We start from the raw sequence: 16,879 nt of genomic DNA, 5'->3' as shown, positions 1-16,879 counted from the left end.
CAGTCATGTATGTCAATCAGAATTATCTGATCAATTATCTTCTTTAATTGAGTCAAAACAGGAAACAAAACAAGACCAATTCTTTGCTTTGCATAGCTTCATTTTTACTCCACGCTATGTTTTATTTTTTTGTTTCTTTCAATTGTTTTGGTCTTGTGCTTTCAGCAAAATACTTTGCTCTTCAAATGATATCAGGCACAAACAAACATACAGTACATGTCCACGTCCTGAAGCGTCTCCAGGAGGCGTTCAAAGAAACATTGAATACGTGTCAATGCAGTAAAATACAATACAGAATAAAAATCAAAATAATTAATAAACTTAGATATTATTAATAAGGAAAAAAATGTTGCTACAATAATGCAACTTAATAAAATATTCGTCAAGTAATAATGCAATGAAAACTGGTTATATTTCTGCTCCAGCATGCATCCATCTTATTTTCATAACTCCCTCATGTTGACACGCTGAAGTGTGAAATGTCCTACATGTTCACAGCTGATGTTTAGAGGAAGTTACACCGAACGTTGGCGCTATGGCACAATGAGAGGTGTACCTTTAACACCGTCGGCATGTAACATTTGGTTCACTTTGAAATGATGACATGACCATCTACTTCTTGGTCAGTGTTTTGTTTTCCACATCAACTTCAATATTAATGGAAGTTAGTTATTTTCTCTTCACTGTAAATGAAAAAAATAACCTGGCACCCTGAAACTTGTTTTTTTCCTCGCTGTTCATCTCCCTTGCTGGCGCCTGTCTGTCTGTTTGTCCATCTGTCCTTCTACCACTCACGAGCGGCCACCTCCAGTCCCGTCGCGGCACCAATTTATCTACCAAAACACATGAACACACCCGTTAGTTCGGTCCACAGGATTCCTCAAATGTCCCTGATTCTCAGTTAAAGGAAATTTCCGGTATAACTCCGACGAAACCTTTCAGGATTTTTTTGGAGTTACTTCTACTGGAATCAATAAAAAGCAAATGTTTTTCTATGACTGCAGAAGAATAGACAGCTGCTTGGCCAACTTTAAAAATAGTTCATTTCTGGGACTCAGACACAACAAGCTCAAATGATAAGTTCAAGATGATCAAAGCACGAGGCAACAAATGCAACTTTTACCAGATAAATGATTTTTGTTCTGTTCTTGCTGGATTCTTTATTTCCTGAACATCTACATTGGAGGTGGCAGCTGTAAATTTGGCACGATCCACAAACACTAATGAATAATACCGGAATTTTCCTTGAATGCGAGGAACTGATGTGATCTCGTTCGCTCATGTCTGCAGGACTCACTCTGCTGTTGTAGTTACACAAAGAACCTGAGTGGATGATTAAAAAACGGCCACAAAATCAAACATTTTCACTTCTGCAGATGGAACGAGCCACATCAGTGCTGCATGTCAACGTGATTCTCACAACTAGGAACCCGTCACGGACGACTTCCTCTGGCTGGTAACCTGCTGTCTGCTGTCTGCTGGAGGACAGGAAGTACTTGGACAGCTGGAAAACTACTGGAATGTTTTCTCTCACATTCTGCCTCAGTGGTGAAAAGGAACTTTTAATTTACAGGAAGTGAACGTCGTGGTACTTCTCTTTAGTGAGGGTGTCTCCATAAACATCCTGTTTATATTTCAGTTTTGACTTTATTGGGGATTTAGATGGAACTAGTGCTAACCTGAAATGAATGTGACTGGCTGCTCACCTGACTTGTTGAAACCAGTATCCTGTAACCTGTCTACCTTACACTGGAATAAATAAGCCTTTCCAAGAGTTTTGGGAAAGGGGGGGGGGGGTGAACACAGCCCATGTTCAGTCACTGCTGTAGTTCATGTGGCATCTGCATCAACACGGTGGCACTGATGTGTCGTTGCATCTCGGGACCTACGTCTTCTAAAGGATGAGCCGACACTCAGCTGCTTTACATATGTAGTTGTCTTAAATGCAGAAGCATAAACGGGCTTCTCTTAGATTTATGAAATTCAGAAAAGCGTATGTTTACATGTGCAAATACAAAAACAGGATAGTTCAAAAACCTGATCATAACTGGAATATAACGTCCATATGATCTTTATCTTGTTTGACTGTCTGATTTGAAACGTCCAATCGTGCGCAAGCACAGAAAAACAAGACTTTAAGTTCAGACTCAGTAATCTGCGGTGATGGAAATCATTTTGCGGTTTCAATATAATTCAATTTCTAGCTTGCAATCTCCGTCGTTACTGCGCGATCGCTTTGTCGTATCTACAAGTTACAGCTGTTGTCGGAGCGTAGCTACAAGCTGACATCAGCACTTCTGGATGCTCACAGGAGGAAACTCGTTCTCGTCGTCCAGACACACGGGCCCAGCCGCCAACTCGTGCTCGGGAATGACTTCGCCCTTTTTAGCTCCGCCATCTTCAGAGTAGCCTGGATGGAAAAAAACAGACGGAGGAGAGAGAAGTGTTTAGAGCAGCCTCATCTGAACTTTACACCACCGTTTGAAGGAGTTCCTCCAGGTCCACTCACATCATTCACAATTCATCTGCAGAACGTTACAGTCAAGGTGAACTTTCCTCTGTCACTTTGTCACAGTCTAAACAAATATAATTGGGCAAGATTTGGCCTGATCATGTCTGATTCTTACATTATTGTGGTGAAACTCAACAACGAACTGCGACCAACATCATCAACAAGCATCTACAGCAGGATCATCGGGAACATTTCAGTTGAGTGTTCATGAATCTTGAGATCGGCACATCCTCAGTCATAAGAAACGGAGTCTGTGCTAAGAGACTGACTTTATTAATCCCACAGTGGGGAATCCGGTAAATGGTAATAAGTTGTGGAAGACTTCTGTGTAGATGAAGAACATTTTCAGCTGTGCGTTTTTTAAAGAACAGCCACGACCAAGGCAGAAGCCCTTCGATAAACGGAGAGTCTGGGACTACGAACCGGTGAGTGTTGCAGTAACAGGACCAGATGCTGGTAAGGCAGCAGTTTCAGCGTAGGATGGACAGGACTGTGCTGGCCCTGTGACCTCTGACCCCTCTGTCTCTGTCCCTTCATCCTGGTCGTCATCAACACCAAACAGCCTAAGAGAGGAAGAAAAAGAAGGAAGCTGTGACATGAGAAAAGCAGGAGCACTGAAGAAACTGTGCACTTTGTGACCATAAAAAGTTTTGAGTTTTTCGACAGTCTCTGATCCTCGAGCTCATCACAGTGTTCAGCTGCCACCAACAACTACATGATGTGGAAACAAACATAATTCATGAGAGATTCGACCACTTGAGACGCATTTAAATGTTCGGTGTGAACTGGGCTGCAGTGACAGCAGCTCAGGAGGAAAAGCTACGCAAGAGAGCTGAAGCAACAACATTTCAAATTTGTGTCAAAAAAACTTCTAAACAACCAATCACATTTGTAATGCTGCAATGAATCATATCAAATACATACAGTTGATTTCAAATCTAATTTATCATCAGCAAGTGTGCAAGTTTTCTCTTTAAATTAGAGAGTGAATATCCTCCTTCTGTTTACATCTCTACATATGAAATGAGCTGCAGCCTCACCTGTGTTTGTGAGCCAGCATGCACTCGCCTCCATCTAATGGATCCACGTTATAAATGAAGAGCTGGCCGTCGGCCGTGGCAACCAGCAGCCGTGGAAGCTTCTGGATCCTGAAACAATCATTCATTCACTACAGTGAAACAACAGTCTGCTGGATCAGGAACGTGGACACATGGAAATCTTTTAAGGAGGTAGTCTGGGGGTTTGATAGAATTTCATAGAATAACATTTCTGTATCAAACCCACTCAGAATCAGATCCTTTTAATTCCTTATTGAAGTTTCACTTTCATCATCTACTTGAGGTAAATAATGAGGTTCCTGATTCCCAACTGTTAGTTAACGAGCTGCAAACATCAATTAGATGCGTAAAACATCAGAGGACCTCTTCTGTATTTAAGGAGCTGCGATCAGCTGTTGATTTCTCTAAAAAAAAAGTCACCTCTCAGTTGAACCACAGAAATTGTTTTCAATAACGTGTTTATCGAGGGATGTTAAAGTGACACATCCTCTTCATTACAAACAATCTTTGACATTAACTTAAAAAAAAAAATGGATTAATAAATATACAAACAATCAATTAGTGTCCATTTGTGTAGTCGTGATGATTGTTTATGAACTCTGGTGCTCGATCCCTCCTAGCGAGCAGATAACTCATGTCATTTAACAACGAGACAAAAAAGCTGCTGCTTAGAAGGAAACAAATCTATTTTGACATCCAAAACATATTTCGACTATTTAATTTGGTGAGCAGCTGCGTTGTAGTAGAGCTTTTTAAATTTAAATTCTCTGAAATAAAGATACATAAGAAATAATCATGCAGTTCATTTTTTATTTTTTCCATTTCAGCTTAACAGCGTTCAATGTTTCACAATTTGATACGTTTTAGACCTTTTGTGGAAAAGAGCTCTAATTTTGATGTTTAAAGAACAAGAAGACACAACGTGTTGTTAAAAGTAAGCTGCTCTTCCTACTGAGTGTTAAATAAATCTTACTTTGGGTCCAAATCTATGATTCTTTTTTTATTTTTAGGTAGTACAGATAATGTAAAAATGTCTATTTGGAATATAGATTTTGTGCACAATTTTGAAAAATAATATGTAAGTTAATTAGCATAATTTAGCAACCATTGATATCATCTACCCCCCACTGACATCCAGCACCACCTATAAATGCAGAGCTGCTAACGTTACCGGCAAGATTTCAGAATCAGTCATTACTAATTAATAACTAGAAGACATTTGTCAGCAGAGGAGTTTAACAAGTGTGGATTTTCTGCAGACGAGGAGGTAAACGTTGTGTGATTGGTGAAGGACAGAGACTCACACAGCCAGGGTGCAGACGTTCCTCTGGCCCGACGACAGGAGGTGGACGGTGGCGAAGGCCCGATCCTGGGTCATCATGCCGGACACCTGAGCAGGGAGGTAGCTGCTGGCTGCTGAAAACATCTTCCCCACGTAGGACGTCCAGGTGGCAGCTTCGTCCTCTCCACTGCACACAGGTACAACAAGTTCAGACAAACTGATCCACACTTTGCTTTAGTCGCTTTTCCTTTAAAAGGAAAGCCAGCAGGCTTCTAGTCCATGAATAAATGAACCAACTTGTGTGTGTGTGTGTGTGTGTGTGTGTGTGTGTGTGTGTGTGTGTGTGTGTGTGTGTGTGTGTGTGTGTGTGTGTGTGTGTGTGTGTGTGTACCTTGGTCCCAGTTGTTCCAGTTTAAAGATGTGTACAGTCTCTGTGTTGCTGGAAGCGCAGAGGAACTGTCCATCAGGGCTGAAGGACAAAGAGCTGATGTTGACATACCTGCAGACAAGAGGACATAGACACACATGGTAAATGGTAAATGGTCTGTACTTGTATAGTTTTATCACCTTTTGGTCTCAAAGCGCTTTAACATGTTTTTCCATTCACCCACTAATGAGACTCCCTTTATGTGTATGCACATACATACACATAAAGATGAGGACTAACCCAGAATATCACGGACAAGTAAGTCTGATCATTAGTAGTCTATTGGTTGAGAACACTGACCTCATTGGTCAACTCAGCTCTCCGGTATCTCAGCCAACACACATCATTAAATACTGAATCTAGAGATGGAGTCTCCGAGCAGAAGAACATGCAGACCGATGTGACATCGACGGCTCCCGGCTCTCTTTACCGTTTTCATGAACTGAACTTAATCCACAGTAACTGAAGACTGCAAACGTCTGAACAGCCTACGACATCAGTATTTGTTAACCCTTCCTGTGATAGAGGTAAAAGCTTCGAAACACTTCTGGTACCCGGTTCAAACATTTTTTGTTCTTGATTGAAGAAGTTTCAGCTCCTTTCCTGCACATCACTTCAGGTTCGGAGAAACTTTAGATCGTCTCACACCCAGTTTAAGATGTCCTCACCGATCTGCAGGGATGTTCACGTCAGGGCTCGGTGACGGCTTCACTTCAAAAGCTCCAGCTGATGATTATTCCAGTTGATGCTCGATTTTAAGGTTCGCTTTGGATATTTATACTTTTGTAGAACTGGGTTTCTGGTGTGTGTGAGTGGGACAGAGTGTGTGTGAGTGGGACAGAGTGTGTGTGAGTGGGACAGAGTGTGTGAGTGAGACAGAGTGTGTGAGAGTGGGACAGAGTGTGTGTGAGTGGGACAGTGTCTGTGAGTGAGTGGGACAGAGTGTGTGAGTGGGACATAGTGTGTGAGTGGGACAGAGTGTGTGGGACAGAGTGTGTGAGTGGGACAGATTGTGTGTGAGTGGGACAGAGTGTGTGTGAGTGAGTGGGACAGAGTGTGTGAGTGGGACATAGTGTGTGAGTGGGACAGAGTGTGTGAGTGGGACAGAGTGTGTGAGTGGGACAGAGTGTGTGTGAGTGGGACAGAGTGTGAGTGAGTGGGACATAGTGTGTGAGTGGGACAGAGTGTGTGGGACGGAGTGTGTGTGAGTGGGACAGAGTGTGTGAATGGGACAGAGTGTGAGAGTGGGACAGAGTGTGTGTGAGTGGGACAGAGTGTGTGTGAGTGGGACAGAGTGTGTGGGACAGAGTGTGTGAGTGGGATAGAGTGTGTGTGAGTGGGACAGAGTGTGTGTGAGTGGGACAGTGTGTGTGAGTGAGTGGGACAGAGTGTGTGAGTGGGACAGAGTGTGTGTGAGTGGGACAGAGTGTGTGGGACAAAGTGTGTGAGTGGGATAGAGTGTGTGTGAGTGGGACAGAGTGTGTGTGAGTGGGACAGAGTGTGTGAGTGAGTGGGACAGAGTGTGTGAGTGGGACAGAGTGTGTGGGACAGAGTGTGTGAGTGGGACAGATTGTGTGTGAGTGGGACAGTGTGTGTGAGTGAGTGGGACAGAGTGTGAGTGAGTGGGACATAGTGTGTGAGTGGGACAGAGTGTGAGTGAGTGGGACATAGTGTGTGAGTGGGACAGAGTGTGAGTGAGTGGGACATAGTGTGTGAGTGGGACAGAGTGTGTGGGACGGAGTGTGTGAATGGGACAGAGTGTGTGAGTGGGACAGAGTGTGTGTGAGTGGAACAGTGTGTGTGAGTGAGTGGGACAGAGTGTGTGAGTGGGACAGAGTGTGTGTGAGTGGGACAGAGTGTGTGGGACAGAGTGTGTGAGTGGGATAGAGTGTGTGTGAGTGGGACAGAGTGTGTGTGAGTGGGACAGTGTGTGTGAGTGAGTGGGACAGAGTGTGTGAGTGGGACATAGTGTGTGAGTGGGACAGAGTGTGTGGGACAGATTGTGTGTGAGTGGGACAGAGTGTGTGTGAGTGGGACAGTGTGTGAGTGAGTGGGACAGAGTGTGTGTGAGTGGGACAGTGTGTGTGAGTGAGTGGGACAGAGTGTGTGAGTGGGACAGAGTGTGTGTGAGTGGGACAGAGTGTGTGAGTGGGATAGAGTGTGTGTGAGTGGGACAGAGTGTGTGTGAGTGGGACAGTGTGTGTGAGTGAGTGGGACAGAGTGTGTGAGTGGGACATAGTGTGTGAGTGGGACAGAGTGTGTGGGACAGATTGTGTGTGAGTGGGACAGAGTGTGTGTGTGAGTGGGACAGAGTGTGTGTGAGTGGGACAGTGTGTGAGTGAGTGGGACAGAGTGTGTGAGTGGGACATAGTGTGTGAGTGGGACAGAGTGTGTGGGACAGAGTGTGTGAGTGGGACAGAGTGTGTGTGAGTGGGACAGAGTGTGAGTGAGTCGGACATAGTGTGTGAGTGGGACAGAGTGTGTGGGACAGAGTTTGTGTGAGTGGGACAGAGTGTGTGAGTGGGACAGAGTGTGTGTGAGTGGGACAGAGTGTGTGAGTGGGACATAGTGTGTGAGTGGGACAGAGTGTGTGGGACAGAGTGTGTGAGTGGGACAGAGTGTGTGTGAGTGGGACAGAGTGTGAGTGAGTCGGACATAGTGTGTGAGTGGGACAGAGTGTGTGGGACAGAGTTTGTGTGAGTGGGACAGAGTGTGTGAGTGGGACATAGTGTGTGAATGGGACAGAGTGTGTGGGACAGAGTGTGTGAGTGGGATAGAGTGTGTGTGAGTGGGATAGAGTGTGTGTGAGTGGGACAGAGTGTGAGTGAGTGGGACATAGTGTGTGAGTGGGACAGAGTGTGTGAGTGGGACAGAGTGTGTGTGTGAGACAGAGTGTGTGTGAGTGGGACATAGTGTGTGAGTGGGACAGAGTGTGTGGGACAGAGTGTGTGAGTGGGATAGAGTGTGTGTGAGTGGGATAGAGTGTGAGTGAGTGGGACATAGTGTGTGAGTGGGACAGAGTGTGTGAGTGGGACAGAGTGTGTGTGAGTGGGACAGAGTGTGTGAGTGGGACAGAGTGTGTGTGAGTGGGACAGAGTGTGTGGGACAGAGTGTGTGTGAGTGGGACAGAGTGTGTGTGAGTGGGACAGAGTGTGTGAGTGGGACAGTGTGTGTGAGTGAGTGGGACAGAGTGTGTGAGTGGGACATAGTGTGTGAGTGGGACAGAGTGTGTGGGACAGAGTGTGTGAGTGGGACAGATTGTGTGTGAGTGGGACAGAGTGTGTGTGAGTGAGTGGGACAGAGTGTGTGAGTGGGACATAGTGTGTGAGTGGGACAGAGTGTGTGAGTGGGACAGAGTGTGTGAGTGGGACAGAGTGTGTGTGAGTGGGACAGAGTGTGAGTGAGTGGGACATAGTGTGTGAGTGGGACAGAGTGTGTGGGACGGAGTGTGTGTGAGTGGGACAGAGTGTGTGAATGGGACAGAGTGTGAGAGTGGGACAGAGTGTGTGTGAGTGGGACAGAGTGTGTGTGAGTGGGACAGAGTGTGTGGGACAGAGTGTGTGAGTGGGATAGAGTGTGTGTGAGTGGGACAGAGTGTGTGTGAGTGGGACAGTGTGTGTGAGTGAGTGGGACAGAGTGTGTGAGTGGGACAGAGTGTGTGTGAGTGGGACAGAGTGTGTGGGACAAAGTGTGTGAGTGGGATAGAGTGTGTGTGAGTGGGACAGAGTGTGTGTGAGTGGGACAGAGTGTGTGAGTGAGTGGGACAGAGTGTGTGAGTGGGACAGAGTGTGTGGGACAGAGTGTGTGAGTGGGACAGATTGTGTGTGAGTGGGACAGTGTGTGTGAGTGAGTGGGACAGAGTGTGAGTGAGTGGGACATAGTGTGTGAGTGGGACAGAGTGTGAGTGAGTGGGACATAGTGTGTGAGTGGGACAGAGTGTGAGTGAGTGGGACATAGTGTGTGAGTGGGACAGAGTGTGTGGGACGGAGTGTGTGAATGGGACAGAGTGTGTGAGTGGGACAGAGTGTGTGTGAGTGGAACAGTGTGTGTGAGTGAGTGGGACAGAGTGTGTGAGTGGGACAGAGTGTGTGTGAGTGGGACAGAGTGTGTGGGACAGAGTGTGTGAGTGGGATAGAGTGTGTGTGAGTGGGACAGAGTGTGTGTGAGTGGGACAGTGTGTGTGAGTGAGTGGGACAGAGTGTGTGAGTGGGACATAGTGTGTGAGTGGGACAGAGTGTGTGGGACAGATTGTGTGTGAGTGGGACAGAGTGTGTGTGAGTGGGACAGTGTGTGAGTGAGTGGGACAGAGTGTGTGTGAGTGGGACAGTGTGTGTGAGTGAGTGGGACAGAGTGTGTGAGTGGGACAGAGTGTGTGTGAGTGGGACAGAGTGTGTGAGTGGGATAGAGTGTGTGTGAGTGGGACAGAGTGTGTGTGAGTGGGACAGTGTGTGTGAGTGAGTGGGACAGAGTGTGTGAGTGGGACATAGTGTGTGAGTGGGACAGAGTGTGTGGGACAGATTGTGTGTGAGTGGGACAGAGTGTGTGTGTGAGTGGGACAGAGTGTGTGTGAGTGGGACAGTGTGTGAGTGAGTGGGACAGAGTGTGTGAGTGGGACATAGTGTGTGAGTGGGACAGAGTGTGTGGGACAGAGTGTGTGAGTGGGACAGAGTGTGTGTGAGTGGGACAGAGTGTGAGTGAGTCGGACATAGTGTGTGAGTGGGACAGAGTGTGTGGGACAGAGTTTGTGTGAGTGGGACAGAGTGTGTGAGTGGGACAGAGTGTGTGTGAGTGGGACAGAGTGTGTGAGTGGGACATAGTGTGTGAGTGGGACAGAGTGTGTGGGACAGAGTGTGTGAGTGGGACAGAGTGTGTGTGAGTGGGACAGAGTGTGAGTGAGTCGGACATAGTGTGTGAGTGGGACAGAGTGTGTGGGACAGAGTTTGTGTGAGTGGGACAGAGTGTGTGAGTGGGACATAGTGTGTGAATGGGACAGAGTGTGTGGGACAGAGTGTGTGAGTGGGATAGAGTGTGTGTGAGTGGGATAGAGTGTGTGTGAGTGGGACAGAGTGTGAGTGAGTGGGACATAGTGTGTGAGTGGGACAGAGTGTGTGAGTGGGACAGAGTGTGTGTGTGAGACAGAGTGTGTGTGAGTGGGACATAGTGTGTGAGTGGGACAGAGTGTGTGGGACAGAGTGTGTGAGTGGGATAGAGTGTGTGTGAGTGGGATAGAGTGTGAGTGAGTGGGACATAGTGTGTGAGTGGGACAGAGTGTGTGAGTGGGACAGAGTGTGTGTGAGTGGGACAGAGTGTGTGAGTGGGACAGAGTGTGTGTGAGTGGGACAGAGTGTGTGGGACAGAGTGTGTGTGAGTGGGACAGAGTGTGTGTGAGTGGGACAGAGTGTGTGAGTGGGACAGTGTGTGTGAGTGAGTGGGACAGAGTGTGTGAGTGGGACATAGTGTGTGAGTGGGACAGAGTGTGTGGGACAGAGTGTGTGAGTGGGACAGATTGTGTGTGAGTGGGACAGAGTGTGTGTGAGTGAGTGGGACAGAGTGTGTGAGTGGGACATAGTGTGTGAGTGGGACAGAGTGTGTGAGTGGGACAGAGTGTGTGAGTGGGACAGAGTGTGTGTGAGTGGGACAGAGTGTGAGTGAGTGGGACATAGTGTGTGAGTGGGACAGAGTGTGTGGGACGGAGTGTGTGTGAGTGGGACAGAGTGTGTGAATGGGACAGAGTGTGAGAGTGGGACAGAGTGTGTGTGAGTGGGACAGAGTGTGTGTGAGTGGGACAGAGTGTGTGGGACAGAGTGTGTGAGTGGGATAGAGTGTGTGTGAGTGGGACAGAGTGTGTGTGAGTGGGACAGTGTGTGTGAGTGAGTGGGACAGAGTGTGTGAGTGGGACAGAGTGTGTGTGAGTGGGACAGAGTGTGTGGGACAAAGTGTGTGAGTGGGATAGAGTGTGTGTGAGTGGGACAGAGTGTGTGTGAGTGGGACAGAGTGTGTGAGTGAGTGGGACAGAGTGTGTGAGTGGGACAGAGTGTGTGGGACAGAGTGTGTGAGTGGGACAGATTGTGTGTGAGTGGGACAGTGTGTGTGAGTGAGTGGGACAGAGTGTGAGTGAGTGGGACATAGTGTGTGAGTGGGACAGAGTGTGAGTGAGTGGGACATAGTGTGTGAGTGGGACAGAGTGTGAGTGAGTGGGACATAGTGTGTGAGTGGGACAGAGTGTGTGGGACGGAGTGTGTGAATGGGACAGAGTGTGTGAGTGGGACAGAGTGTGTGTGAGTGGAACAGTGTGTGTGAGTGAGTGGGACAGAGTGTGTGAGTGGGACAGAGTGTGTGTGAGTGGGACAGAGTGTGTGGGACAGAGTGTGTGAGTGGGATAGAGTGTGTGTGAGTGGGACAGAGTGTGTGTGAGTGGGACAGTGTGTGTGAGTGAGTGGGACAGAGTGTGTGAGTGGGACATAGTGTGTGAGTGGGACAGAGTGTGTGGGACAGATTGTGTGTGAGTGGGACAGAGTGTGTGTGAGTGGGACAGTGTGTGAGTGAGTGGGACAGAGTGTGTGTGAGTGGGACAGTGTGTGTGAGTGAGTGGGACAGAGTGTGTGAGTGGGACAGAGTGTGTGTGAGTGGGACAGAGTGTGTGAGTGGGATAGAGTGTGTGTGAGTGGGACAGAGTGTGTGTGAGTGGGACAGTGTGTGTGAGTGAGTGGGACAGAGTGTGTGAGTGGGACATAGTGTGTGAGTGGGACAGAGTGTGTGGGACAGATTGTGTGTGAGTGGGACAGAGTGTGTGTGTGAGTGGGACAGAGTGTGTGTGAGTGGGACAGTGTGTGAGTGAGTGGGACAGAGTGTGTGAGTGGGACATAGTGTGTGAGTGGGACAGAGTGTGTGGGACAGAGTGTGTGAGTGGGACAGAGTGTGTGTGAGTGGGACAGAGTGTGAGTGAGTCGGACATAGTGTGTGAGTGGGACAGAGTGTGTGGGACAGAGTTTGTGTGAGTGGGACAGAGTGTGTGAGTGGGACAGAGTGTGTGTGAGTGGGACAGAGTGTGTGAGTGGGACATAGTGTGTGAGTGGGACAGAGTGTGTGGGACAGAGTGTGTGAGTGGGACAGAGTGTGTGTGAGTGGGACAGAGTGTGAGTGAGTCGGACATAGTGTGTGAGTGGGACAGAGTGTGTGGGACAGAGTTTGTGTGAGTGGGACAGAGTGTGTGAGTGGGACATAGTGTGTGAATGGGACAGAGTGTGTGGGACAGAGTGTGTGAGTGGGATAGAGTGTGTGTGAGTGGGATAGAGTGTGTGTGAGTGGGACAGAGTGTGAGTGAGTGGGACATAGTGTGTGAGTGGGACAGAGTGTGTGAGTGGGACAGAGTGTGTGTGTGAGACAGAGTGTGTGTGAGTGGGACATAGTGTGTGAGTGGGACAGAGTGTGTGGGACAGAGTGTGTGAGTGGGATAGAGTGTGTGTGAGTGGGATAGAGTGTGAGTGAGTGGGACATAGTGTGTGAGTGGGACAGAGTGTGTGAGTGGGACAGAGTGTGTGTGAGTGGGACAGAGTGTGTGAGTGGGACAGAGTGTGTGTGAGTGGGACAGAGTGTGTGGGACAGAGTGTGTGTGAGTGGGACAGAGTGTGTGTGAGTGGGACAGAGTGTGTGAGTGGGACAGTGTGTGTGAGTGAGTGGGACAGAGTGTGTGAGTGGGACATAGTGTGTGAGTGGGACAGAGTGTGTGGGACAGAGTGTGTGAGTGGGACAGAGTGTGTGTGAGTGGGACATAGTGTGTGAGTGGGACAGAGTGTGTGGGACAGAGTGTGTGTGAGTGGGACAGAGTGTGTGTGAGTGGGACATAGTGTGTGAGTGGGACAGAGTGTGTGAGTGGGACAGAGTGTGTGTGAGTGGGACAGAGTGTGTGTGAGTGGGACATAGTGTGTGAGTGGGACAGAGTGTGTGGGACAGAGTGTGTGTGAGTGGGACAGAGTGTGTGTGAGTGGGACAGAGTGTGTGTGAGTGGGACAGAGTGTGTGAGTGGGACAGAGTGTGTCCTGGACCTTGCTGATGAGGCCGGCTGCTGTCGGGAACAAACTGTTTTGTCCCAGAAAGACTTCGGCCTCCTGCTTCAGGGGAGTGATGGACAGAGTTCATGTCCCGGGTAGGAGGGTCAGCCATCTTTCCTCCTCGCCTCGGTGTCCCGGAGGGACGGCATGTTGCAACCAATCACCATCTCAGTGGAGCAAATGATGCGCTGCAGTCTGCCTTTGTCTTCCAGGTGGAGGTGGGTGGAGGTGGGTGGAGAGGTGCACCATCGTTGCATCGGCAGGTTGAACTCTGCTGGGCTTCATGCTGGATGATGACAGCGCCCAGCAGGAGGGAGGACTCAGCATCAACAGGGCGATGTCAGGTCTGGGGTCTGTCTGGAGGACATGGTGGAGGATCTGAAGCATGTGACCAGGGGTCTGTCTGGAGGACATGGTGGAGGATCTGAAGCATGTGACCAGGGGTCTGTCCGGAGGACATGGTGGAGGATCTGAAGCATGTGACCAGGGGTCTGTCCGGAGGACATGGTGGAGGATCTGAAGCATGTGACCAGGGGTCTGTCCGGAGGACATGGTGGAGGATCTGAAGCATGTGACCAGGGGTCTGTCCGGAGGACATGGTGGAGGATCTGAAGCATGTGACCAGGGGTCTGTCTGGAGGACATGGTGGAGGATCTGAAGCATGTGACCAGCCTGGTTTCCAGATCCTCAGTCGGTGAGTTCCAGGCTGTGATTGGTTGTTGACGTTCACCTGCTTCAGAGGACGTCCAGTCCGAACCGCTCGGTTAAGGTCTCAGGAGTTCATGAGGTTCTGACACTTTACAAGTAAAAGGTTGCTTCAACATTCTACTTGTATTAAAAGGAGCAAAACATGTTATTTGACAAAACTTTTACTAGAAACTGTAAAATCTGGAACTTGATTGAGTGATTTGCTTCGTGTCTTCAGCTCATACAGATGTGAAGAAGTGTGAACTCTGACCTCTTCATGCCTCGGCGGAACTCAAACAGACGCAGTCCTTCAGGAACGGAGAAGACTCGGATGACCGTTCCCTGGACAGACAGACAGAGAGACAGACAGACAGACAGAGAGACAGGCAGAGAGACAGGCAGAGAGACAGGCAGAGAGAGAGACAGGCAGAGAGACAGACAGAGAGACAGGCAGACAGACAGACAGACAGACAGACAGACAGAGAGACAGACAGACAGACAGACAGACAGGCAGAGAGACAGGCAGACAGACAGACAGAGAGACAGACAGACAGAGAGACAGGCAGACAGACAGACAGACAGGCAGACAGACAGAGAGACAGACAGACAGGCAGAGAGACAGGCAGACAGACAGACAGAGAGACAGACAGGCAGACAGAGAGACAGGCAGACAGAGAGACAGACAGGCAGACAGACAGGCAGACAGACAGAGAGACAGACAGACAGAGAGACAGGCAGACAGACAGACAGACAGAGAGACAGGCAGACAGACAGAGAGACAGACAGACAGGCAGACAGAGAGACAGACAGACAGAGAGACAGACAGACAGACAGACAGACAGACAAAGAGACAGGCAGACAGACAGAGGGACAGACAGACAGACAGACAGAGGGACAGACAGACAGACAGGCAGACAGAGAGACAGAAGGGGAGGTGGTCTTGACTTTGGTTGACAAGAGATACATATATTAAATTGTAAACATGTGTACGATGTAAAACATCTGGAATCCTCTTTCAACATCTCTTGGAATGAAAGTGAAGGTCGACGGTGTTTTAAAAGAAAGGTCAGAAGCTCATCCAATCAGAAGCTCTCATTCTCTGGGCGTCCCGAGCATCAGCAGGACCACGGTCTCGGCTGGACAGACGGCCACCCTGGGACTCATATCCAGACTGAATAAACATGTCTTACCCTCTCCGAGGCGCTGGCCAGCTTGGTGGCCGAGGCGTTGAAGGTGAGCGCTGCCAGAGGACTGTCGTGAGCCGGGATCATGGTCACCGTGCTCTGAAATGAAACAGGATGTTTACCTTCCTAATGCAGGGACGTCTTTACACCTGCAGCCGTCGACGTCACCGCTCATCACCGTTTATTAACCAACTTTAAGGGAACTTTGTTAAAGATGTGTTACTGTTCACAGCAAAAGTATTTGTTTTCTTGACTTAGAAACACAAGCTGCTTAGATTCCTGAACTCGCTGTGTTTATGAAGCATCACAGAGGGGAAGGAAGATCTTTGTGTCTGACTGAGTTCACAGCATGGGACTGAGGTCAGCTGACTGAGGTCAGCTGACTCGGTTCCAGGTAAAAAGAAACCCAACATTAAAAACCTGACTCGGTTTCACCAGCAGGTGTGAGAACCTCAGGAGCTCCTTTCAGGGAGCAAACAGCACCTTCTGTTCTTTCACTGGATTGTTATGAAAGATAAATGTTTCCTGAGTTCATGTGTTCCAGATTACAGCGTCACAACTGCTCAGTCAAACATTTGTCAGACCTTGAATAGTACAAACTAGTTCCTGTTATAGTAGTTGAGTGGACATCACGTCATATCTGAGGACATCTGTCAGTCAGCATCACGTTCACTGAACAACAGAAGTTCAGCTTCAGTTTCCAAACACGGCTTTTCAGATTTAAAGGTCGATTTCAGTTTATTACAATTGGAGTTTTATTTCTGACGTTTTTTAATCCACACATTAAATCACCTGATCTCAAACAGCAGTAAACAACAGCTTAATTTGTCAATAACAACAAATGTTTTGCTTGATGAATAAAGAGGTAAAAAAACGTTTTTGTCCCATTTAGGGCGACACAATGTATTGATTATATATTTAAATCATGGTGTAAGACTGGATGTTGTCATGTTTTAGATATTATGAAGTAAGAATTGTCTTTTCTTGGTTATCAAAGCTGCATTACAGCAGAAGAATGCAAAGTTCGCTGTAGCTGCTTTATTATTTGCCTTTAACAACTTAGTCATTTTATCCATATTACTGATGATCCATTTTTTCCAAAAGTCTTAGTGTGTAAATATTTTTGAGAAACCTTTGATATTGTCGCAATATACATTTTTATGTATTTAGTCAAAAATATGTTTTATAAATTAAAACCCTGTTAACTGAAAAATAGCTCCGTCTCTCAAACAAATAGGTGGCTGCAGATGTATTGTTGTTCTAAAGCAACAACCAACATCTGGAACTTGCATGTAAACATAGAATATATTTGAGTAACTTTTTGCACAAGTATTTTAGCTCGTCCACCCTCACTTACCAATTAGATAAGTGACATTTGTAATTACATGAAATTGTATACTTGCATGACTTTGAAAAATACATAACCAAACGTGTTTGAGTGTGATGTGCTGCTTAGACAACACGAAGACACCCCGAGGCCAGCTGCTCTGTGGAGGACGTCCTGGATGTTCACACACTGAAAGAATTACAGCTGACTCGATTCTCCGTCACCGAGGACGATGGATCATATTATAATATTTGAGACGCTCTGTGATGACGTGTTTTCTTACCAAACTGTTGGCATCATACACGATGATCTCCCCGATGGTGGCGCTGCCGGGGTACGCCAGGTAGGAGT

At 47.9% G+C, this 16,879-nt stretch overlaps 1 protein-coding gene across 2 annotated transcripts in view; it reads right to left on the bottom strand.

The window, feature by feature from the left end:
• Window positions 1-57: 57 nt before the first annotated feature.
• wipi1 (WD repeat domain, phosphoinositide interacting 1) overlaps window positions 58-16,879 on the bottom strand; it is a 34,752-nt gene continuing 17,930 nt past the window's right edge. For both annotated transcript variants that reach the window (XM_069175622.1, XM_069175623.1), the window contains exons 5-13: window positions 16,812-16,879; window positions 15,208-15,300; window positions 14,289-14,359; window positions 5,244-5,351; window positions 4,875-5,039; window positions 3,553-3,660; window positions 2,936-3,075; window positions 2,310-2,410; window positions 58-833 (exon numbers count right to left, since the gene is read on the bottom strand). The exon at window positions 16,812-16,879 is cut by the window's right edge and continues 30 nt beyond it. In XM_069175622.1, coding sequence (XP_069031723.1) covers window positions 792-833; window positions 2,310-2,410; window positions 2,936-3,075; window positions 3,553-3,660; window positions 4,875-5,039; window positions 5,244-5,351; window positions 14,289-14,359; window positions 15,208-15,300; window positions 16,812-16,879 — 896 coding nt within the window. In that variant the 3' untranslated portion in view covers window positions 58-791. The remainder of the gene's footprint in view (window positions 834-2,309; window positions 2,411-2,935; window positions 3,076-3,552; window positions 3,661-4,874; window positions 5,040-5,243; window positions 5,352-14,288; window positions 14,360-15,207; window positions 15,301-16,811) is intronic.

Source organism: Embiotoca jacksoni, unplaced genomic scaffold (genome assembly GCF_022577435.1).
Source record: "Embiotoca jacksoni isolate LCO1_2020_lvr unplaced genomic scaffold, fEmbJac1.0.p SCAF_69, whole genome shotgun sequence".
Taxonomy (NCBI): domain Eukaryota; kingdom Metazoa; phylum Chordata; class Actinopteri; family Embiotocidae; genus Embiotoca; species Embiotoca jacksoni.
This window is presented reverse-complemented; position numbering and strand designations above follow the sequence as displayed.